General features: G+C 35.5%; 1 protein-coding gene across 1 annotated transcript in view; it reads left to right on the top strand.

Moving 5' to 3' along the window:
- Nucleotides 1–234: 234 nt before the first annotated feature.
- LOC125065812 overlaps nt 235–25,819 on the top strand; it is a 124,671-nt gene continuing 99,086 nt past the window's right edge. Inside the window, exon 1 of the mRNA XM_047673646.1 lies at nt 235–382. Coding sequence (XP_047529602.1) covers nt 349–382 — 34 coding nt within the window. The 5' untranslated portion in view covers nt 235–348. The remainder of the gene's footprint in view (nt 383–25,819) is intronic.

The following is a 25,819-nucleotide window of genomic DNA, read 5'->3' as shown; positions in this document are numbered from 1 at the left end:
TATATAGCAGCGCATGGAGATTTTGTTATTAATATTTAAACTTCAGCAACACAACCATAAAAATAACATTACATGTACATAAAGGTAAATTCACTAAGAGGTTGTACCTTATTGGTCAAGGTCTTATTAAGTTAACATAATTTTCATAATTCAGTATTTGCGCAACTCTTTTCAAAGTTGTTATCATCGTTCACCCCTAGTATGTCTTCAGCCTTCGGAGGGGACGCACGTCTGTTCCCGTGAACCCTCCTCATCGCGTATTACGACTAAATATATTGAGGTGTTATTGTGCTTTTTAAAAGTGTTTTAAATAATGTGAATGATGGTTTAGTGTGTGACATTCTAAAAATGGTCGTGTTACTGATCTTTGGCCTGTTTATTGGTAAGTTTGAGCGCTAATATGAATATACGTCGCTAAATTAAATATTCACAGGACACGACTGTAATTTATTTAAATCTAAGTTGTTTCTACATGTTGAACATGGAACAAAAATCATTTTACTCTGACACATTTGTATGGAATATTTTCTAATAATAATGATGAAATTGACATCGCAGTATGTAGGATTTTATCTTAAAAATAAAATGCAGTATTATGCATTTATATTTCTAAACATAATGAGAACATGTTAATGCGGTCCAAAACTGACAATTACCATATTTATAAAATAAAAAATAAAATAAATAATAATAATAATAATAATGTTGACGTAATATAATTTTTTTACTGACTAAAAATTGAGGTGACTATAAATTTTATAGATGATTTTTGCTCATAATAGAGAAAGGATTCCTTGATTGCAAATAGAATAATTATCTGTGTGGTTTTTCAGAACCTACCATTGACTGGTCACTTACTTTTCTTTAAGAATTCAATTAAAAAATATAAAATTATACCTTCTTTGCATCCAGAATAATCTAAGTTACGATAAAAATGCAAAACTGTGAGACTTATAATCATTGTTAAGTTTCGGTTCGAAGAGTGAGTGAGCCAGTGTAATAAAAGGCACATTGAAGGTGTGAGCAGAGGTTGATTACTTATTATCTCATCTCATTATGGTCAGACTGACTGAAATTTACCAGAAGTGACCCGTGGTTTTTGATTGTTGCTTTATTTATATAAAAGTAGGTGTCAATAATTATGTTTCTAAGAGCTATCTTAACCCACACCATTGGTTGCCTGAAAGAGATCGTTATGTTTCGATAAGGTCGCCAAATTTGTACGCCTCTTACACTTAGGCTGGATCGATGTCGTAATTATTTATTTTCTCCGTGTGGTGTATAATTAAGTAAAGCAAAGTATGTTATTTGCCTTTATTATTAGTATTCCAAAAATTCACCGATAATACACTGTTTGCCTAACATAATCAAATAAATCCAACCTAAAGAGTAATTCTTAAACTATAATCGCGTGTACAAACACGGGCAAGCAAGTCGTGAAGAAAACTTGAGGAAAATTTCTTGTAAATTAAGACTGAGTATCTTGGTAGAATAAGTATCATGCCTTCTCTTTAAGGACGTTTGTCTACTCTTGCATTGGGTATTACATCCTACTTTACCTTTATCTACCCCGTATTGTTATTTTTCTAAGAGGTAGTGACCCAGTGTAACATCTTGGCTTTGTATCGACGGTGTAAGGAGATATTAATTCTTGTCAAGCCAGTGGCTATAGACGATGATGTTCACGTATCATCGTGAGGCCTTTTTATTAAAAACATATCAACTTCTATAACTTATAACATAAGTATCAATCAATGAATATGAATTGTCGGAAATATATTTCATTAATCTGATACAATCTCATACGTACGAATGCATTCTCATCGTAATCTGGCAAGCTTGTGGTATCATTTCAGGCCGACTCATTAGTGAGCGAAACTTGCGGTGCTCTATGTCAAGAAGACAAATTGCATCTCCCACAATTCTACGTCTTGATAAAACGGCTCATTTATGTAGCCTCACATTACTACGGATAAAATATATGTCTAAATAAAGTTTTACTTGTAGTGAATTTACATTATATGCCAAATGGACTGAACTTACCTTTGTAATAAGTTCCGATTAAAACAAACACGTAAGGAAATAACTAATTTAATTAATTTTGTTTAGACAGATTGTGGTCACATTCATATCAACTTTTTTTACATCATTTTAGTAATTACTTTAAATGTTATATTCGTGGTTTGTTGCTATATTTTATGATAGTTTTAACTATTTAGAAAAGATAGCCAAAATAAAGCATGTCAACCTATTTTTTATTTCTTTTATTTCTTGGGTGTAGGGCTTTGCGCAAGCCTGTCTGAGATGGTACCACCTAGTCATCAGATATTTTACCACCAAATAGCAGTACTCAGTATTGTCACCATTCATTATCAGGCTGTCCATTTGCTCATCCGCTTATCTGTATCATAAAAAAAAACCATTTAATTTAATATACTTTCTGGTCGCAGCGCTTCCTATTGAGTCCAATCTAAACTATCCTATTAAAATACACACAAAAAAACTATCAAAATTTGGCCCAACAATTTATGAGGAGTTCAGTTATAAATTAACAAGATTTATTTAAATAAAAATTGAAATTGTACATTTACCGATAATCGTTGTATAATGGCTGGATAATACTTAAACGTTATCTTTAATTATATATTTTGTAAAGTATTTTTACAATTATTGTATCCCCGCGTAAATCTTGGACAATAATTTATGTTCTCCTTGGAAACTCTTTTCGTTATACGTAGTGCTTGGTTGAACCGCTGGCTCATTAGTTGTGGTTCACTCCGTCAGCGAGATAAATTGTTACAACGATTTATCTTGATAAACTGCCTAAGAGTAAATAAACTCTTCAGCTTCGTGATGCTGTTTCTGACTTCGTCCTATATTTGAAAATTCTTCGATTTCCTTTTTGATCTTTTAAAGTAATAGTTTTAAACACGCGTAGCAGAATTTTATTTGATCTTTGAAGATATTTTAATTAAATTTGTTGTTTTACTTTATTTGGGATATTAGAATCAGTTATTTGAAAAGAGCCATGTATGTTATTGACATTTTGATAAACATAAGTATAGTTTAAACTCTATCTATAGGCTTGAAAATCGAACCTTTATTTTGTAATGTAAAACACACATTAGGCAAATATTTTTGTGGTTAGAAGTTACTCCGTTCAAAAAATTCTTAATAACTAAAAATTCTCTTCTTTGCGTTACTATAAAGATTTTCTCACTTAACGCCGTTTTAATGATTCAACGACAGAATTTGAAAGAGTGCTTAACTTAAATATTTAAGTTTTTACACGTATTTAAAAATGAAACTTTGCAAATTCATCATTTCGGAATAACTTTGCTTATAAAAAAATATTTCTTAGGTATTTTCTTTAAAATTTTATTCAAATTTCTAATAATGCTTGGTAGCATATTTTTTGCTTTAATAATGAAATTATCGTTCTTTTTTTAATAACCATTCATAACATACATTAACACACACACACACATATTATTCCGGACTATAGCGTAGCCTTACTCTAATAACCTTTACAATTTATTATTCATTAATATAATTGTTATTTTTATGCAATACTGGTGCCCAAGGTGGGACAATGAACGACAGCATTAATAGATGTTATTTTTTTTAATGTAATACTGGCGCCCAAGGTGGGGCAAAGAACGATTAAAATGCTGCTTAATTTAACTTTAGACTACATATCGTGTAAATCATTATATTACCAACTCGTATATAAAGATACGTTGCTATTCACATTATAGCTTTTTACTCAATCGAGCGCATTCTAAATGAAACATCTATATCAGACAAGCTCGCAATTACTGCTATGTTTATTCTGATAGTTGATTGTTTGCTTAAAATTAAATCAAATAATGGAGTTGTTTGTGAAAATTCCATTCTTATGTCACATAATCAACATTACAATTGCCATTTGTGTTTGTCAATAATCATTACATTGTTCGTCTGGCATTATAAACATTCACTTCAGATATAATTATATCCATGAGGTCATTATTGACATATCAAATTTGGAATGCTTATATTTTATCATGAAATCATGAAACATATTACTGTGTACAATTGTTTAATGCTTCTTAAAGAAATTATACTTTATTTGATATTTTACTACCATAAGCAATCAATATGATTGTTTATGTCATATACATATAGATTTAATCGTTCGCAAAGATGTAAATTATCGATTATATCGATAGTATTTTTGACGCTCGTGCTTCGAGATTGCCTAGTGTACGTGAGATGATTAATATAAGAAAAAGATAGCTAAAAATCCAAATTTAATTATATTATGAACGCTGATAACGTGGAGGGTCTCGCCTTGGTAAGTGAACAGTACTATATCTTAAGCAGTAAATAATTTTGAATTACCCAATCTATCATTTAATTTTTTCTTACATAATCTATTTTCTAAAAAAAAAGGAACTTGGAAATGTTATTATATTTATTATTGTACAGAATATTTCATTTCGTAGTAAATTATTTTGTACGAGATTATATTAAGAATGGAACAGCGTAGAACTTAATCTACTAAAATGTCTGCTAAAATGACTTCAGATAGCTAACTTCAGAGTTTCTTACGAACATTTCACAATTTAAAGTTGTATCATCTTGTAAAACTATCGTGACATATATATTAAGTGACGATTTTTTATATATAAAATTGTAACAGTTGTAAATTTTCCACCGAACAAAGGTCTAACCTCCACGAGTCTGTTTAAAACTTTATTGCTTTGTTACTTGCTAGGTCCCCACGATGTTTTCTGTATCGCAAAGCACGATGAAGATGAACTATAAATGGACATCTCTTTTCTTCAAACATAATTTATGTTCAAGCTTCAACCCAAAACAATTACTTAAAAACTTAGGCATGTTAGCATGTTACATATTTGTTAGATCTAATTTCCTGCATTTGTAATCAAAAGTGACAAATCAAAAAACATAGTAATACCTACAGTGTTTATTAGGATTAGTTTTATTGTATTGTATGTATGAAATACTGAATATTAAGTTTGGGGTAGTCAAAATGGATGGACTGACGACAGGGAATTATGAGGGTTTGTAGCAGCTTAACTATGGAACCCAATAATCAGATTAATTTGTTAAACTATAAATCCTCTAGAGATTTGATTTCATCATCAAGTTTTGTTGGAAAATATGACATCGGCATTGTATCGTGTCCACTTCGTGATGTTAAAAACCGCTGTTTTCTCGAGATGTGTTGTTAATTCGACAATAAATAAAGTATTTATAAAACCAGAACTTTTAATCTTCAAAACGAAACAATTCAGTACCTTTTTATGTTATGTTTGTCAACCAATTGTCTGTTTCTTCTTTTTTTTTTTTTGTTTTGTAGCTTTACTATTAATAAAACTTTGCTAAGTGATATCGCTTTGTACAAATCCGCCTGGGTACGTACCACTCACTCATCATATATTCTAACGCCAAACAGCGAAAACAGTAATGCGTTCCGGTTTGAAGAATTAATGAGCAAGACTAACTACACGCACAAGGCACTCCAGAATTCCAAGGATTGGTGACTTATAACCGAAGTACGAGATAGTTTTTTACAGAGCCAATATCTTTAGGCGGTGGTGACCAAAAATCGAGCCATACTAGCCATTATTTCCACTCGTGTTGAATGAAATCGTAAGATGTATGATAAAATATAATTGATGATTCGAAATTAGAAAAATGCAAGTTGGTGGAAGAACATACATATGACATGCTCTGTGCAAGCCCGTCTGCGTAGGTACCACCCACTCATCAGATAATCTACTGCCAAACAACAGTACTCAGTATTATTGTATTCCGGTTTGAAGGGCGAGTGAGCTAGTGGAAATACAGGCACAAGGCACATAGTTCCCAAGGTTGGTGGTGGATTGGCGATGTAAGGAATGGTTAGTATTTTTTATAGCGAAATTGTCTATGGGCGGTGGTGACACATATACTCGTCTTCAAACCTATGCCATAAAAAAAATACTTTCACACGACACTATAAGTTTCTATACGATGTTACTATTTTTGGCCAAGAAAGGGTGAATAAAAAAAAAAATCATACAAAGTTCCAAATAAGGACCAAGATTTTTTATTAAAATTCATACATTATTATTCAGTACATGGGCAACGTACGAAAAACTGAGGACGGAAATAAAATGCCTTTTGTTTTTTATTTAACAGTAGTTTTTAAATACTGTAGTCGGGATAATCGGTATAACAAAAGAAGGTAGTTTACAAAAGTTTTAGTTATTGTAACATTTAAAACAGGGTCGTTACATTCATGTACAATATAAATCTATAAAAAACTGTTTATAAAATAAAAACTGTAATGTAATGTTTTAGAACAAACGAGTTGAAATGGTAGGTGTCCATTAATTCAAATATAATTAATTATAATTCACTAGTGACCCGCCTCGACTTCGCACGGGTGAAATGCTGATACTAAATATACTACAGAATGTCTTACAACGTTCACAGTTTTTCAATCGTTAGACAATACAAACCTCTATGTCCCTGCGTTTTAAACCTTTAATATCTTCGAAAATATTCATATAAATTACATGCTGCAAAGAGCCATATGGATCTATGTTAAATGCACAATATATTTAAGGTACTTAATTGGATAAGTATTGGTGCTATATTGCTTAAAATAAGCCATCACGTTGTGTTTAAAGATTTAATCATACATAGGGACAGACAGCGGTAAGCGACTTTTTTATAGTATGTATTAATGAATAATTTTAATAGTGCAACTAAAGCAATAGAAGTTAGACGTCCATCTTAAAGATTAAGACGGAAGGCAGATCTAGATAAATTAGATATTGATCGCGTTTCAGACATTAAGATAGACAAACTTAAACTCACCATTCTAATTCGATATTAGAATAAGCATTTATATAGTATATTCTAATTATTAGGATAATATTACAAATTTATTTGATTCACGTATTTTGTTAATTGTCGACGAGAAATTTCGAGCGAATTATTAAATACTTGTACGCTTCGTTAATTAAATATTCGATCATGTGTAAATACGAAATAACTTAATATCTAATTACGATTTCAGTTGATTAAATTATTAAGTGGTAGAATTTTAGAAAATTACGTTTAAATTTTGTGTTTAACTGCTGTTTCTTGGAAATTCTCAGAATCTCCACTTAGAAACGTTTAATAGCCCTGAGTTTAATTAATATTGTAAAACAATGATTCAAAGAGCTCGAAAGTACCTTTTCGAATGAAATATGTCTTGATTCCAATGTATTAATGCAATTTCATTCGAGTTGAATGTTTATTATAATGAACACTTCACGTGTTTGGAGTAATTTGCAAAACGGCTAGAAATACGTGCAAATAGACTACATAGAGCACTTAAATAGTCTATTATTAATTAAATAATTAATTATCAGTATACTTCATTTAACATGCCATCATATAATATAAAAAATAATAGGATTTCTAATAAAATTTATGTGTTATACAACTGGCAGACTATGGCTATTCAGCCATCTCTTACAGACCACCTTATCTGAGAGAGTTAGTGCATAATACTACTTAATCTGGGCAGATGGTGCAGGCATAAACATAATATAAGAAAAATATATATAAATATTTTAAGACACTAAAATGCTACATATATTCGGAAAGAGATCTGATACATGGAAGGAAAGAGTCTAGATAAAACTAAACTACAACCTAAGCTATAGGTTAAGTTACACACAATATTTTGTTTCGAAATAACATCTAAATAATAATATTAATAAAAAGAAAATCTATCTAAATATTACCTTCAGAGTTCTATATAGTTTTTATTGTTTAGTCGAGCGATCCCTTACTAGTATTTTCTTAAGTATTCTTACACTTTGTAAATTTAAAACCTTTAATCCCAGTGTCGGTGGATCAGTACTTTATACTCTCATTATTAGATAGTATGTCGAAATTAAAAGAATAAACATTGTAAGGCATGTGATATCTACGATCCAATGATTGATCGTGCAAATGACTTATTGGTAGATATTTCTGAATTTAAGTTCAGTAGTGCTGTAATGAACAATCCTTGTTTAGGAATGGCTCAAAATTGTATTAGTCTGTAATTTTAATCCATGTTCTGATTAAATCCTGTTTGTATACCTTTTTAGTATTTATAAGGTTAAAATAAGACATAAACTGGAAAGCTCTTCTAGTTGTTGTGATAAGACATTTAGTGGAAAACTTAGCCAGTTTTTATGTTTCTCATAACACTTTTAGTTTTATTATAAGAGGGTTAGATAAATACCTTTAGTAATTAGAGAGAAACTAAGAAGATGAGGATGGTAAATGTTTTATCTAAAGTTTTATAAACTGATGTTTTGAATACATACGTAAAGCATTTTATGAACAAGGACTTTAAAATTAATGAATTAATCAGTATATAGTCGCATCGTTTGTTGCTAAAGTTCTTATGTATTAATATAAGTGGTGAGACTATTTATGTTATAAAGCGATAGTACTCACACATATAATTAAGGTATTTTTAAATTACCAAAATGTTGAAACACAAGTATTGACGATTTGCTTTTGTTTAATAGTATTATTAATTGCACATTATTTATTACCGATGGACAGTTAGATCCTAATGCTATATAGTACACTAATGTTAGACGAATAGATTACCAGATGCCACTGATAACCCAAATTAATTATAACATTGAGATATCCACGCAGGCCCGCATAGGCCCCGGGGTAACTGGTCGGGGCGATGGCCCCCTACAGTGGTGGCAACGCCGTCTGCAACTACAGACGGGTCACTGGGTGGATTATTATCCATGATGTCTGAACTGGGTGGGATTCACGCCACTGAGCGATCGAGCCTTCGGCGATCAGTGAGCTACGGCGGATCCCGCTCTGATATGTCCGTGTGATGGCTTCACCCGTCACGCAGCGGGGTCGAGTTCGCCGGTAGATCCCGGCGAGCGCCCGTCAACCTGTGACGAGGAAGCGGTCATTTCTGGATGAGGTCGCGTGGTAATCCTCTTGGGTCCGGTGGTCGCCGATGGTATGGCGCAATACCCCGCAGATGCTGGGACGGCGCTCCGTCGGCCCTCGCGAACATAGAGGTACTCAGGCGGCGAACGTAGTCATCGAGGCTCTCTATATGCAGATCTCTTGCTATCACTGCGTTCCTGACGTATCGGGGGGCTCCGGTGATGGTGCGAAGCGCTAGAGACTGCTGCGCCCGCAACGACTTGCGGCTTGTTTCGCTTGTCAGCGCGTACCACGCTGGGGCCGCGTAGGTGAGTCGCGTGCGGATGTACGCTTTGTATACGCACAATTTCACACGGAGTGGCAGGTGTGACGCCAGAATGGGACGCAGGAGGGTTCTCGCCGTGCGCGTCTGCGCTACTACGTTCTTAACATGGTGTCGCATTGAGAGCTTCCTGTCGATGGTCACGCCTAGGTACTTGGCAGTCGGGGACCACTCGACCGACTCTCCCAGGAGCGACACCAGTGGCCGCGGGGCTAATGACCGCCCTATGTGTAGCGCCTGAGTCTTCGCAACGTTGACCTTAAGCCTCCAGCGCTCCAGCCAAGAGGGAAGTGCATCCAATGCTCGCTGCATTTTGGTCGTTGCGTGCGAGGCATTCATGGATGTAGTAACGAAAGCAGCGTCGTCAGCGTACAGTGCTAAGATGGCACCGTCCGCAACTGGAATGTCATCCGTGTATCTGCTGTAGCAGACGGGTGACAGGCAGCTTCCCTGGGGTACACCGGCTCGAATGAGGCGTTCCGTGGACAGGACGTCTTCAACCGCCACTTGAAAGCGCCTGTCTTCAAGAAAGCTGGCCACAGTCCTAACTACTCGACGGGGAGTAGTAGATGTGGACAGCTTGTATATAAGTCCGGAATGCCAGACACGGTCGAACGCTTTCTCCATATCAAGGAGTACTGCGACGGAGTGCTCTCGCTTGTTATAGGCGACAGCGAGATGGTGCAGTACCCTTGAGACTTGCAGCGTGGTGGAGTGTTCGGCACGGAAACCGAACTGTTCGTCGCGTGGTTGAAGGTGGGGTATGATGTGCAGCAGAAGCAGTTTTTCGAAGACTTTTGAGGTCGATGACAGCAGGGTGATGGGGCGATAGCTCCCGGGAAGCATTATGTTTTTCCCCTGCTTGGGGATGAGGATGACTCGACCGAGTTTCCACGATGATGGGAAGTGTCCGATGCGAAGGATACCATTGAAGAGTCGCGTTAGTGTCGCTATTGTTCGCGGGGGTAAGTGACGCAGGGCTTCGTTGGTGACTCGATCAGGGCCAGGCGCTTTACGTAGTCTAGTTCGTCGAATCATCCGTTGGACTTGTCCAGGGGAGAATACGACGGGGTCTTCGATTGGTGCTATCGATGATTCGAGGTATGCTTTTACGTATCGCTCGATGGCTTCAACATGCTGCACATCAATGGTCGGGTTTGGTGTGAACTGCGTTTCGAGGAAATCTGCAAAGATCTCCGCTCGGTCCTCGGCACGGTAACGGGGGGTACCGTCACTGGCCATGAGAGGCCTAATCGGGGGGGGCTTCTCGGAGAGTCGGCGGCAAAGGCGGTGAATACCGTTCCAGCCTTCGCCAGCTTGCTCAGTGGTGACTTGCCAGGATTCGTTTGCGACAGCTTCCAGTGCTTCCGAGATCCTGAGAGCCAGAGCATTGAGCCGCGTCTTCATGGCTGGGCATCGCTGGTTTTGCCAGTCCCTGCGTAGTTTCCTTTTCTCCTCTAACATCGCTCTGACGGAGAGGGGTAGCTGCGGTTGTCTCGGTGAGGTTGTGGCATCGACTCTGGATTCGCGAAGCGCATCAGACATGGTCACGCTGAGGTCTGAGGCAAGTCGATCAACGTCCGCTGGGGACTCAACTCTGTAGGACGGCGAATGCTTAGCCAGATGTTCGGCGAAGAGTCGCCAGTCCTGGCGGTGTTTTGGAGAAGGTAGTCTTGCTGTCATCGGTACAATATTCAGCGTCAAGAGGACTGTTTGGTGGTCGGAAATGAGGTGGTCATCCATTACATCGATTGACGGGGCGGCGGGCAAATCGCGGGTGACTGCAATGTCGATGACGTCTGGCACGTGGTCTGCGCGGTACGGGTAGTGCGTCGGAACCTCTGGTCCGAGTACATTGTAGCCGTGGCGGTCGGCATCATCCAGGAGGCGTCTGCCATCCGGATTCACGCTACTTGAATTCCACGCCGTGTGTTTCGCGTTAAAGTCTCCAGCTATAACCGTGGGCAGCGGCGAGGCCAATAGAGTGCGGACGTCAGCTACTGCGAGTCGGTTATTCGGAGGTTTGTAGAAGGGGAACACGTGGAAGAGCTGGCGATCGATGCAGATCTCCACGCCCAGAGCGTACGACGACTGCAGTTGTGGTACTGGCAGCAGTTGATGGATGATCTTTCGACGGACCAAGACGGCTAAACCCCGATATGCAGTCCCGGTCGGCGAAGTCTGGTCGTCCCGGTAGACATGATATCCGGAAACCTTCAACTTGTCTACTGGTCTAAGGTGAGTCTCGCTGATGAGGCCGATGTCCACTCGACGTTGGGCAAGCAGGATCTTAAATAGCAGGACTTTTTGTGACGAAAGCCCGTCGGCATTCCAGAATGCAATACGGAGCTCACCCAGTACAAAGCTCCATTATGCATTTCAGGATCAGCGGGATTGGGTCACGCTGCTCCTGGATGGCCACCAGAACCTGGTTAAGGGTACCGATGATACTGGTCAGTCTTGGGTCCAGAGGAGCCACCCGCTTCGCCTTCGTCCCCGTAACAGGGGCAGCGACCACGGTGGACCTAGACGGTAGGTTAGGCGGTACTGATGATGCCATCGCAGTTTTTCTTGAGGTTGGAGGCGCTGGAGGAGGCACAGCCTCAGGCCGTGCATCTTGCCGAGTGCGCTTGACGCGCTTTCGACGGCGCTTTTTACTCGGTTGCTGCTGTGGCTGGTTGGCGGCAGCCATGAGCGAGCTGGGCGTGTTGGCCTCTGCAGGAGCGGTGGCTGAGGAGGTGCGCGCAGCTGTGGTGCGTGCAACAGTTCCCACTCGGCGGTTCTTCGCTTCCTTGTGGTAAATTGGACAAGAGGAGTTATTTGCTGTGTGCGCGCCGCCACAGTTGGCGCATGTCGGGGTTTCCTCTAAGGGGCGCTGGCAGTCCCTGGCCGCATGATTCTCCCCACAGCGCACACAGGCGATAGGCCTATGGCAGTTGATCGAAGAATGACGGAACTGTTGACAGCGGTGGCATTGCGCGGGCCCCTTACGGCCGCGCCATGCTTCGATGGTGATCCCGGGCATGCATAGAAGCTCATTCACTTCGTATATGCCCGGGATGAGGTCTGGTGTCCGTTGCAGCTGAGCAAACAGAAGACAGCCTGGTCTGCCAGGTCGCGCGGGGATCGTTCGCACGTATTCCGGGACATAGCCAAGGTCGCGGAGTTCTGCCTCGACCAGCGCTGGCTCGGTGTTAGCCGGTAGGCCGCGTATTGCTACCTTGATGCTCCTCTCTGCTGGGAGCGAGTAGCAGAACCAGGAGATTCCAACGGTACTCTCCAGCTGGGTCAGGTATCGTTGGATTAACCGGAATTCCTGGTCCGACTTCGGGATGAAACGGACGCCTTTTCCGAACGGACGTCCGTTTGGTGAGTGTCCGAGCAGCTTCTTTAGCTCCCAGAAGTGTGTTGGCCAATCTGGCAGTGCTTCTACTATAAGAGGTGGATAGCGGCTAGACGTCTTCGGCGCGTTTGATCCGCTCGCAGCAGCATATGTGGTCGCGGTAGCGGCCGTGGTTGCAGTTTTGGTAGCCAGGGTAGGTGTGTTGCTCGCCGGGGACGCGGACGCGGTCGCAGCCGCGTATGTCATTCCGGATGTAGCCGCGTCCATCTTCACCGGAGATTCTAGAGACAGGAGCGGCATGCTGGGCGATGCCGCTGGCGACTTCTGCCTTAATACATTTGGGAGAGAGGGGAAACGTTCCACTGCGATTGGCGGCGTGGGAAAGCGTGAGGTGCGTGCAGGACTTGGTGTTGTCTGCAGAGACACCGTCGGCTTCGGTGCGGAAGAAGTTGACGTCACACTGTGCTTTTTAGTGTGCCAAATTAATTATATAAAATCTTAGTGCACTATATGAAAACATTTGCGAATCTTGCCATCGCGATGTAGAAATATCAAAGATTTGAATTAGCGCCATCTAGTATTCAGAAGTAAAAATCAACTGGTAAGTGCACAACTGACATTAAAAAAACAATTGACATAAATTTTTCGTACATTTAAGAAAACAGAAATTTAAATGTTTCTTCCTTTTTTTATGGACCTATTATTAATTAATATATTTATAAAATATATATCATAAGTAAGTATTCTACACAACGCTTTTACTTTCTAAGTAATTCTAAAGTAACTTAAGAAGCTATGTCAGGTTATTGGATTAATAATCAAAGGTACTATCCAGGTATATTGTATTTTAACGCTGGGGTAAGCAAAGTGCCCGGTACAAAAGGCTTCAGCGCTGTAGAAGGCTACGATATTACCTTTAGGAAATGCATTGTGTCGGTATATGTAAGGTTCTGTACTGAAGGTAACTGACGAGAAATATTTTGAATAACAAATTCCATAATAGGTTAATACCAAGATGAAGAAATATTTACGTTTTCTTACAGCATTTCAAACCAACATTTGAGATATTACTATATTACTTGTGTTTATTTTCGGTTTAATATGTTAAGCTATATACAGATATAAATATTAAACTTGGTACGTTAATATTAAGGCCAATATAACTTGTATATACAGACCTTATTATTAAGATATATTTGTGATTATATCAATGTTGTTTTAAACTACTTCGACTTAGGAAGACGTTCTATTTTTAAATTAAACGAATGTATTCTATTTAAATGTTAATAACCTGAACCTGCCTTTACCCACCCAAAAAATATTTTATTTTCTCTTTACGTTACTTTATCATTTATAATATTATAATTCTATACATAATATAGATTATGTATAGAACTGAAGTGTAAAAGTAATTTTTGATCGCGTCTATAGGCTCAATATATAAACTTGATATACATAGCAAAAGCTTAAAGTGTTATAACTAGATGCTCTAAGTCATTATCATTCAACAAACAATTATTAGGTAATTCACAACAAATTTTAATAATCAGTTAGATCTAAATTAACCCTTACCTAAATATCAAAAATTTTAGTACCACTAACATAAATTACACTATCGTAAATCCAATATTCTACAGCCTTTGTTAAAGGTCAAAATAATAAACGTCATATAAAGAGTTAAAAAAATAAACATATTTTATTAATAGCAGACAAAAGTTAAGATTCGCAAAAATAAAACAAGACATGATATCGTGCAAATCAAATTAGGCTTAATTCTAGGTCAAATTAACATTGATATGAATTTTGATAACTTCCTTCAATTCTAATTAAGATGCTTTGTATAAGGAGGAAGATTTCCGAATAAATTATTATTATTATACTTTGTCAAAAGATTTGTAATGAGGCACTTGACCCTTGAACATGACTGTATTTGAATAACAAATGATCTACTTTTATTTTTCTTTTACATGATTATGGTTGTGTCGCGCTCAGAAATTCATGACAGCTTAAAACATAATATAACAACGTCATCTTCATCTTGTTTTTATAGCTTTGTTTGAAATCCTATATAAGGTACTACACATTATTTCCCTTCAAACTCGATTAAAACTTCAAGTTTTAAAAATGGAATTTTAATGACGTGACAAGTAAATCCCTTAATGACACGTTCCTCGCTACATCTGAATATCTATATTGATTACGTAATTGATATTTTTTTGACCGTTACTTAAAAAAAAAATATATCGTATAAATGTAATTTATGTATTTATGCTATTTAAACATCTATTGTCATTTTTTGGTTCGAAAAATGAACAACGCTCTTTTCACAAGTGGAAGGACTGTTAAATATTTATAAGTTATATGTATATACATACGTCATTAGATATATATTATATATTTTAGATATCATTGAACTCCTTATAAGTGGTTGGGTTTTTGAGTGTATTTGATTGGGATGGTTTAGATTGGTCCCAGTAGGTGGCACGCGATCGGGTCCAAGTTATTTTAAGAAATAAATATCAATCACTCATTTCCTTCATCATCCTCCTGCCCTTACCCCGAATTTATTTGGGGTCGGCGCAGCATGCTCTTTTCTTCCATACTTCTCTGTCTGACGTCAACTCATAATTAACATTATCTCTAGCCATATTGTCTTTCACACAAGCCAGCCATTGTATCTTTGGTCGTCCCCACTAATATCCTTATTTCTTCTTATTACGAAGTCAGGGGGCACGTTGTTTGTGCTGCTTATTTAAATCCTAAAAAACAAATGACTTGCGTACGGCAATACTATCTTTCAAATTCATTCTATCTAATAACAATTGCCACAAATTGGTTAAGAAACTCCCATTTTTGACCTGATATTTGAATTCTGGACTTCAAGATAAAGCCTCACAAGATAGCTACTAGACTAACGAGGCAGTTAGATCACCATAGAACATGAACAGTAATTTGACTACCACTAGGCGGTAATCTTGAAACCGTCTGTATAACGAGTTGGCTTCATTAATTATGTATAATGCTAACTTCAATTTTAGTCTATTCAACGTTTGCTTGATGCACGAACAAACAAACACATCTCTATTTTTTTTTAGTTATATATATCAATGGAATACTTTGACAGTTTTGTTTTATTATATGCTTATTTATATTCATATAAATAAATCGCATGAACACAATATCCCTGAAAGCGTTCATAAATACAAACAAAGTTACAATTTCGAAAAGATCTTTTAAAATGTTTCAACAGTTCACAGTACAGATAAAAATATCGTCGCCTTGCCAATTTTCAATATTCCAATAGCTGAGACGACATTATATAAGGAGATTATTTGAACTTTCGCAGAAAGAATTTACTTAATGTCGTGACGATAAATCGATACCAGATATTACTCAAAGATTAAACTCACACATTTTTCAGATTTTTTCATGGCATCTGTTGGCGGACGTTAAAATGTGCCACCTGATGGTAAGTGGTCCATAAACAATGGCACCGTATGAATTTTTAACCATTTCTTACGTAACCAGTATGCCACCAACATTTAGAGCTGAGATGTTATGTCCCTTGTGCTTGTAGTCACTGGTTCATTGACCCTATAAAGTGCCACACAATAATAAAAAGTATTACTGCTATTCTGTAGAATATATGATGAGTAGGTAACCTGATATGAGGGTAGTAACCTATCCGGGCGGGATTGCACAAAGCAGGTAGAGCGTAGACTCAATGTTCTAAGATGACCATTTTTTGTGTTTTTGTTCAAAAACATGATATTGGAGTTAATTCTATATTTTATAGAATAAACGCAATATTTGAATATAATTATTAATTTATTCCATTTACTTTTTAACTTTTCTCATTAAGTCATTTTACTTTTTTTTTTTTCAAATATATTAATAGATATCATACAAAGTTTTCTGGTAAAATTATGTCGACATTTTTACAGTAAATGAGGTCGACGAAATAAACGTTGTAAACGGTCACTCTCATGCGAACTTTCATAATGTTTTATTAATAAGTCCCCACCGTAATTATTGAAGCGAATAATTTTTTCAAAAATATTTTTTATGCCAGTTCATTCATATTAGCATAAAGTTTTTTTCAGTTATATATTACAAAAAAACGTATCCAAGTTTATTAGTTAAAATAGGGAAGAATAAAGTCTACATAAATAGTTCAATTCTTAATATTCTTTTGGCTCACGGTCACGGTCACTCTCACGCCAACAAAGGTCCCAGTCAGCATGATTTTTCTCGACAGATTCAATTATATTGATAATTGTAATTATCGTTATATTTCAGCGAATTTCTAAAGAAACTTAATGAATTATACATCGAAACCTTCATGAATCACTTCGTCCATTAGTGGAAACCGCGATGGGGGTTGGGGACTTTGTTTTATAATATGTAATGATTGTGATTTATTTGCTATTTAATTGTCCCCTTGAAGGCATATAGGACGTTAATGGGTCACGTATATGTGAGTAGTAATTGTATCGTATTGCCGATAAACTGATAGCTATTCGAGTGTTTATTATACAATTATACTATTTAACATCGTATTTTATACGTTAATGTATTATTGGAAGTTGAATTAATGTAGATTAAATAGGAAGACACCAGTATAGCCGAAAATGGAATCGAATTCCTATCAACTTACTTAAATACTTGGTGGTAGGACTCTGTGCAAGACTGTCTGTTTAAGTACTACTCAAGGATCGTACACATATATTCTAATCCCAAATACTATGTATTTTATATGTTATGTATCCGAAGTATGACAGTTCCAATGTCGATGGCGCATTGGTAATATGAGAAACCAAAAGTGAGCACTTAGGTACCATCAGTAGGCCCATTTGCCAGTTTGCCTACCTATATGATATAAAAAAAAACTAACACTGTCGTCGATAAAAAGTCGTTACGACTTTTTGAAAACCTCCCTTAAGAAAATTAACTTAAGTAACATTTGTATTCTGTAGGTACATACCATAGCTTTATTTCATTATGTACGTACTATGTATTTAGTTACGAATAACTCAATAATTTTGTTATGGAAATCCATATCCATCTTCAAATATGTATTTTATCCGTACAATGAATGTCGTCGATAAATTAATCATACTAAATAGCTTGGACAATTTTAGCTTTTATTTGAAATGAGACAGAGTTCAATACAATATTTTTTCTGTTTTTATTTCTGCTCTTTACGAATTGATCCATTTTAATAAATAGCATCTATAGTAATATAATCGACGACCTCCGTGGTCGAGTAGTGTGTACACCGGTCTTCATGGGTACGTCACTCCGAGGTTACTGTCCGTCTCTTTGTGGAACCGTCGTTACTTCTGATTTTCCATAACACAAGTGCTTTAGCTACGTAAAGATTTATAAAGTTCTTCCAGAAACGCCGCAGGCTCAGCCAGTGTATATATAAACTCTAAAATGACATTTAAAAAGTCGCGTAGCGTACATTTATTTATCTTTATACTTTTTTTAATTCATCCCTCGAGAAAGTAAAAGGGAGGCATAACGGTTTTTGTGCTATAGGTAAAATTTTATAAATTTTAAGATTCTGCCGAATCAGCTAATAATTCTATATTTCTTAATGTATTGGACATTCAAAATCCTATAAAGTTAGCATATATTTTTAACAATACACAAGAGAAGATATGTAAAATGATTTAGTTAGACTTATAGAATTAGACTTAAATGAATGTTCAAAAAATATATATTAAACGTATTTTAAAAAATAAACTTTGAAACAAAACAACACGACCATTTCTCATTCGACACGCCGAAAGAACGTCGTACGTACTTATTTACACATACAAACAAAATAACACATAATTATGTAAATAAATCCAATTATAATGTTTATTCAATACAGAAAACTCAACAATTGTCAAACGTTCATCGCAATGTAGTCCTTATTTCATACGCAATAGAGCCTACCTGTTGTCCTGACCATATTATGTGCGAGAATAAAACAGTGTTCGGCATGAACTTCAGAAATATGATTAGGGCCCGCAAGTTTTAACTAAAGCAAATAAAACCCGCCCGGAGGGTCTGAACTTTTCTTTGAATAAGAAAATATTACACGTCTAAATAATGAATGTACGTAAATTTAAGAGAAGGTAAATGAGGGACGTCCTTTATCATTTGGTACGGTTTTAGCTTGTCTTGTCATTTTCTTTAGAGAATCGTATTTTGTTATAATAAGCTTTTAAATTACGCGTATCATGAGAAAATGATGAAAAGAGACGACCGCTTCTACTTCTTCGAAATATTCCTTTGTTTCGTAAGCGTTGGACAGTCTGCTAAGTTATGTAGGATACGAGGTACTACTAGATACTATCACCCAACCATGTTTAATTAATACGCATGTGTTACGTGCACACATTCAAAAGTTTTATTATCATATTTGTGTTCTGAATCACAGCAATATTTCAGAAATAGACGTTTGTATGCGAGTATCTTTCCCTGCTTAATATATTCAGTAAATATTACGTAACGACGTCAGTACACACTTGCACTTTAGAGGTCAATGCACCGCAATGTTAAGTGTGTATAATGCTTTTAATGCTATAGATATGTCATGTCCAAATGTTGGTCTGGAAGAGATCGTACGTTCACAAGAAAATTGCTACGAGCTACTTTCTTTCTTTTCCTTTGTACATTGGTGCAAAGTATAAGAGAGTGTTTGTTACTGTTTGTCGTTGATACATTACAGTGAGAACTTTATTCCGGTTATAACAACTTTAACTGACTCAGTCGAAATGTACTATTGTGAATTTTTTTAGGTTAAGTTTTTTTTTGGAAGCGTGATATTTGACTGATAACGTAACTCAAAAAGTACAAGGATCACACTGTCGTGTTACATACATTCCAGAGAGCGTTTCGATGTTCAAAATAAAATGTACAAGAAAAATTTCGGTCAGCAAAGCATAATTAATGTACATATGTAATATATGAATTAAATTTTTGTTACAGTGTAACGTACGTTTAACACTTTTCCATGTATAGTTTTATTATATTAGTTAGTTGTAAACCCAATGGGATTTCCCCTATCGGCAACTTCTCAGGAAACATCGGTCTCTTCACAAATGTCAAAGTTTTTAAGTAACTTTCATGCACTCATCGCAGTCTTTCCTTTAGTTGCGGCGATAAACTAGTACCGAGGATTCTAAAATAAAAAGGCCACGAATTTTCCACATTTCTTAGTACAAAAATTACGAACTTTCGTACAAACTTTCATCGCTTGTTTAACATTTAAAAGGAAGTATTCCCAGAACCACTGACAAAACTGACTTTTATTTGTAAGCAGTTAATAAACACCAATATCTGTATTTATCTGTACATATAAATATATTTCTATCTTCAAAAATGACTATTCTCTGCAAAATCTTAAGCTTTTATCACTTATTAGAACAGCCTTAAAATTTCGTCCACCAATCCTTTCTTATTCCGGGAGTTTTGGTGAGTTATGTAAGATGGCGGTGGCCGTCTTAGGCATGGGAGGCTGCTGGATCGTGTCGATATGACACATCCGCAGTTCTCCCGTGCTATGCCTTACTAGTGGCTGGGCAGTGCTCTCCTGAAGTACCAATTGCCTTTTAAGCCCAACGCCTTATACTGTGCATTTTACATTCTTTGAAGTCTTGTTATTCAGTTAAAGGCAAAAACTTTTTTCGATGAAAAATAAATATCAGACGTAAAACCGACGAAAAAAATTCAGGATTATAAGAGTTTTATTCAAATATAGGTTTTATTTCAACCTTTGTTTTGAGACTTCATTTTACACAACACGTTGACCATTTTTCTTCACAGTGTGTACTTAACTAACATGATAAAACCCTTACAAATTCCAGAGTCAGTCGTGTAATGTTCTCGCAACGACACCACACGGTCTCTGCACTTAGATACGTAACAACGCGCCGCTGAAATAAATTGCCTTTTCTGAATCTTGATATAAAAACTTACTTAAGAAAAATCTGTGATATTTTTCTCATGTTACAAAGAATGTTATGTCTCGCAAATTATATACAATGCTTTGAAATATGGAAAAATACGATTACTTCAATAGACAGAATAGTTTAAGGCGATTACAAAAGATAAAGGATTAGATGTTTTCATACAGATATGTGTTTGAAGAAAAAGCAATGCTTTGAGTTGTTACTGTATCAAATACACGTATTTATATTTACTGAATTTTTTATATACTATTATTTGGGCTAAATTTATCGACCAATACAGGTTCGAGGGCACTAAAAATAATTTTAAAAGCGTTTAACTAGATTCTATTTCGATCGTTTGAATTGTCAATACTATAAGTATTTCCATACAATAACTGTAAAACAGGTACATATGGTGTCTAATTCTTTATTATTATAAGTAACTGAATTTGATGAAATATAGCGAGCTAAAACTCCAAGGAAGTACATGGGTTACTTTTTATGCCCCTGACCGATTATGACCAACTCTTAAAAACGCGAGCAAAACCGTGTACGACAACTAGTTGTATATATCTGTATAACCGATATAGCATAGATACAAACGAGGTTTCATTGTTTTATTGTATTATAAAATACATAGATATATAGCTTTAGATCAGTTTTGTTAGATTATAGCATTAGATTAGTTTTATTCATATGTAATTCACATACACTATAATGTAACAGAGCAACAGATCGCGGAACACCAATAAATATATATGTATTTATTTATTTATTTATTATGATTAATACGTGCCTTTGTAGACGACTTTGCTTGGTTTGATTATTTATATCGGAGTTCAAGTAATAATAATAAAATACCAAATGTTTTAATATTTAAAGAGCTCTGCTGGTCTTATTATTATAAAGAGAGTTCTATCAGATGACCAAAGGGTTGAATGTAAATGTTGCTACCTTAATAAATAAAGAAGCAGATGCTGAAGTTAGTTCGGCAAATGATATCGAAGGATTTTGGATTTGTTCAAATCATGTAAGTTCATAATAACGTTTGAGATGAAAAACGTCGTTAAGAAACGAATTTATCCAGGAAGAAAATTTCATGATATTTGTTTTCGGCATACCGCTTGGACTAGCGTGGTGACCTTCTAATCATGAAAGGTGACTTTTTTTCTTATTTGTAGCTTCAGCTAATTTTAATGCTGTCCGTCATGTTGGTGCACCTTCAATTTAATATTGTAGTTTTTTTTGTATGCGTAACTTTTCCGAACCGAAACGACTTGGGAACCTTCAAAAGAGCGTACACATTTCTTAAAGGCCGGCAACGCACCTGCAAGCCCCCCGGTGTTGCAGATGTCCATCGGGCGGTTGTATTCACTTTCTATCAGGTGAGCCTCCTGCTCGTTTGCCACATATACTAAAATAAAAAAGTCTATTAAAATATTTTAAAAGTTTATTTCAATAGATTAAACAACACAACTTAAACAAAAAAAATGTATGCTTGGTATCTGTTGCTCTCATGGACTAGACGCTAATTGTTACTTAATATTAAACGCATGCCGTGAAAAATGTAATCATGTGTATTTTTGTGATTGTCATTTTATTTTGTAGACATAAACTAAAAATAAAAAAATATACCATAAAAAAAAAGTAATATAAATATGCCAATACTGACGTTGAATTGGAATGTGTCATAAAATAATCATTAGGTACAGTTACATTACTATTTTTTACTTTATTGTACTTCTACGTAGTTATCATAATCGTAGGGCACACAAGACGTCATGTTCAATCAATACTTATAAGATTACATCTGTTCAAACACCCTTTACATATTAAATAGATTGAAATTATCGTGTGTCAATTCGCTTTGATTGGTTCTGCATAAGTCAACTGTTGCCTTAATAACATTCTTGGTGTTAATGAGTATTAAATTCTAGTTTTAGAAATAAAAAAAATCCTATAGGCAGGTACATGTAGACTCTCTAAAAATACGTACGTTCAAGGTTATGTAGGAAACGTTTTCGTTAAACAAATTTGTTTTAGAAAAGTCATTTGTTGAAATTGACGATTTTAATTGTTTTAATTTAATAAAATATACCAACGTCCGGGAGGTGAATACAAAGGTAAAAATAGTTAATCAAAGAAGTACCGCTCCTTGTTGGCGAGATTTTAATTCAACTTGCAATGTCATTCACGAGATTCATTTAAGATTCTCATACAATAATAGGACAAGTTTTTCCAAGTTACTTAAGAATTATTTAGACCTGGTTTTTTTCTAATAATAAATCCTATTGTAAAATCTGTAGTGAGAAAATATTTTATACTAAAATTATAATTATCTTATCAAGTATTAAAGTTTCATCTGCTTAGTTCGTGTTTATGATTCATCTCATGCTCGACGGTGACGGAAAACATCGTGAGAAACTCTATATGTTTCGAACGAAAATCTCTCAGACTTGTATCCACCAACCCATATTTGAGAACCATAGTGGAATAAGCTTCAAAATTTCAAAGTGAGCCTTAGCCCAATACGCGATGAAATTGACAAGTGTTTAATTCAGGCAGGACTCGAATAGAATACGAATAGTGTTTTAGTTTACTCGTCGTAGACTTTACGTCTTATTTACTTATACGTTTTATATTATAATTACTCCTGATCCGATAGGACGAGGTTATTATTTTTTTAAATACCAAAGTTTTACTGACCCGACACAGAGTTTGGAACCAAGTCCTCGAAATTACAGCCTAAAAAGCTGTTAGACCAGAGGCAGTAAAACATAACAATACTATTATTATAATAATAGACTTGATTGCACACCAAGACAAAACTGTTATAATGGAAACAAATAAAACAACGTAAAAGATAGCACAAAAGGCGGTCTTATCTCTAATAAAGGATCTCTTTCAGACAATCTTGAGGCAGAGGATATGCTCCAGCGTCATACGTATACAATGTACAAGTTTTATACAATACGTTCATGAATTGATAGTATATGTATATTAAAACGTATAAGATTAACTAATAGCATGAATAATAATATTACGATTTATTCCTTTGAGTGACATTATTAATATTAAAATGTCTTCAAATATATACAAATATAAATTAAAAATAGTTACTGTATAAATCTTGAACGCGTGGAATGGTGGCAAGAATGCTAGCAGCAATTGCCGCATCGCAATTCCGATGCTCTGGGCAAAACATGAACCAGCCCTCCTGTCGCCAGTAGAGGCAATAAGGAGGTGTTATAATTTTAACGAAGCTTTATGCACTATTACTCCAAAGTCCAAAGGTCCAACAGCAAAGGCTACAAAAAAGAAAACGCAAAGACAGTTTTACTGTCACCGTACTAGAAATGTTCAAATTAGAAAATGATATAACTCCGTTTTCAAAACACTTTAATAAAACAAATAGTGTAACATTATAAACCTTTTGTTGTAAATTGCAAGCAGAACGCAGTTGATATATAGCAGCAAGCTAAAATATTTACACTACAAAGGGGCATGACAACAGACATTTAAAACTAATTGCGACATAAACACTTCTTACGTCCTTAAGCGCTATCCTTAAAGTTTACTGTAACGTGACATTTGAAACTTTATCTTTACTAATAACAATTTATGAAACGACTGAATCCTTGTATTTTTATTGTTAAGCCTTTTTATGTGTATCATTTATTATTTGATTCCATTAAAGCGAAGTTCTAACGAGTGGAATAAAGTATGTTTAATATTCGAGTTTTATTATTATTATTATTGTTCATTATACATAACTATATTCTTGGATTCCAAGGTTGGTGGCAAATATGCTACGTGGTGGGTAACAGTTTTATATAGCGATCTTTTAGCGTCAAGTGACCCATTTACCAATCCAACTATATATTTAAACTACATCAAAAACCTTAGTCCATTACAAAACAGGATAATATTATTCATTGACTATTATCGATCACAATGTAAAAAAATCAGGCTAACTAAAAAAACTTACCAAGGTCTTCTAAGAAATTTTCATTATATTCTTCCCAAGATATAGCAAGATCAATAAAAACGATCATCCACTTTCTGCGTCGTGACTATGGTATCTCCGACGCTCTTCCGATTGGCTGAAGACGATTGTTTTTACTATGTCCTAAAACAATCAGTCTATCGAGATTCAACTGTTTTATGAATGTATTATTTTTATAAAATTTTTCCTTTTCTATGCTGATAAATGAATTAGGGATTTTTAAGGAATTAGTTCACGAATTAAGGAATTATTTCACCAGAAGTCTAGAAATCAGATAGGATACCCACATAGCAGCACACTACTTGTTATGTGTTAATCCTATATGATTGCTAGACCATCGATTTATATTCAAAATATTTATATATTATTACATATTTATATACATATGTTTTGCAACTATTGCACCATCTTCCTTTATTTATGGTTTATCTAATATGACTGATAGACGAGGTACTCAGGCGTTAAGTCCTTGATTCTAAACATTTATTATAAAGTTAATTAAAACAAACTGCGTCGAATAAAATCCAGAAAAATCGCTTATGCATGCTATCGTGACGCTGTTTAATTCCCATCTCTGACCAGAGTTAGTTTTTGAATGAATATTGTATCTCTTTATGGCGTAACATCCGTTAGTGAGAATGTAAATAGTTAGGAACTTTACGCCTGTAATTATGACTATCCCAAAGTTTATCGTAGAACTCAAAGAGCACAGATTTGACCGTTATAATTGGACTATAGTTTTTGATAGACATGAAATATTCATGTTAAATCGATTTTATTATTAAAGTGATTTAAATGTATATTATTTAAAGTCACTAAGCTTTAATAGTGCAATTGGTTTAAAGCCCGCCTAGCGATGTTAAAAGTCGCTGGATCTATCCTTACGCCTTGGGCTATATAGTCATGACCATTCCTAACATACGTTTTAAGCTTAAACGGGAAAGCTAAATAGGTATATTAGTAATTTATTATAATGTGGCATTGCTACTATTCTTTAAAAAAATCAATATTATCTTATTTATCTTTTTGTTTTTCAATAGATTTGAAATTGAATTGGAAAGTTAGACAAAAGTTCATTTAAAAATGTTGTCAATTGTTGTAAATATTTGGTAAATTGTAACAGCGTCTACAGGTGACTGACTTTCGATTGTAATTTGATCGACTAAGAGGAATGTGAAATATTTTATAGCATGTTAATGACTATGCTATTGCTTTTCAATGTATTA

Source organism: Vanessa atalanta, chromosome 8 (assembly GCF_905147765.1).
Source record: "Vanessa atalanta chromosome 8, ilVanAtal1.2, whole genome shotgun sequence".
Taxonomy (NCBI): Eukaryota; Metazoa; Arthropoda; class Insecta; order Lepidoptera; family Nymphalidae; genus Vanessa; species Vanessa atalanta.
Note: the sequence above shows the minus strand (reverse complement) of the source record. Positions and strands in the feature narration are given on the sequence as shown.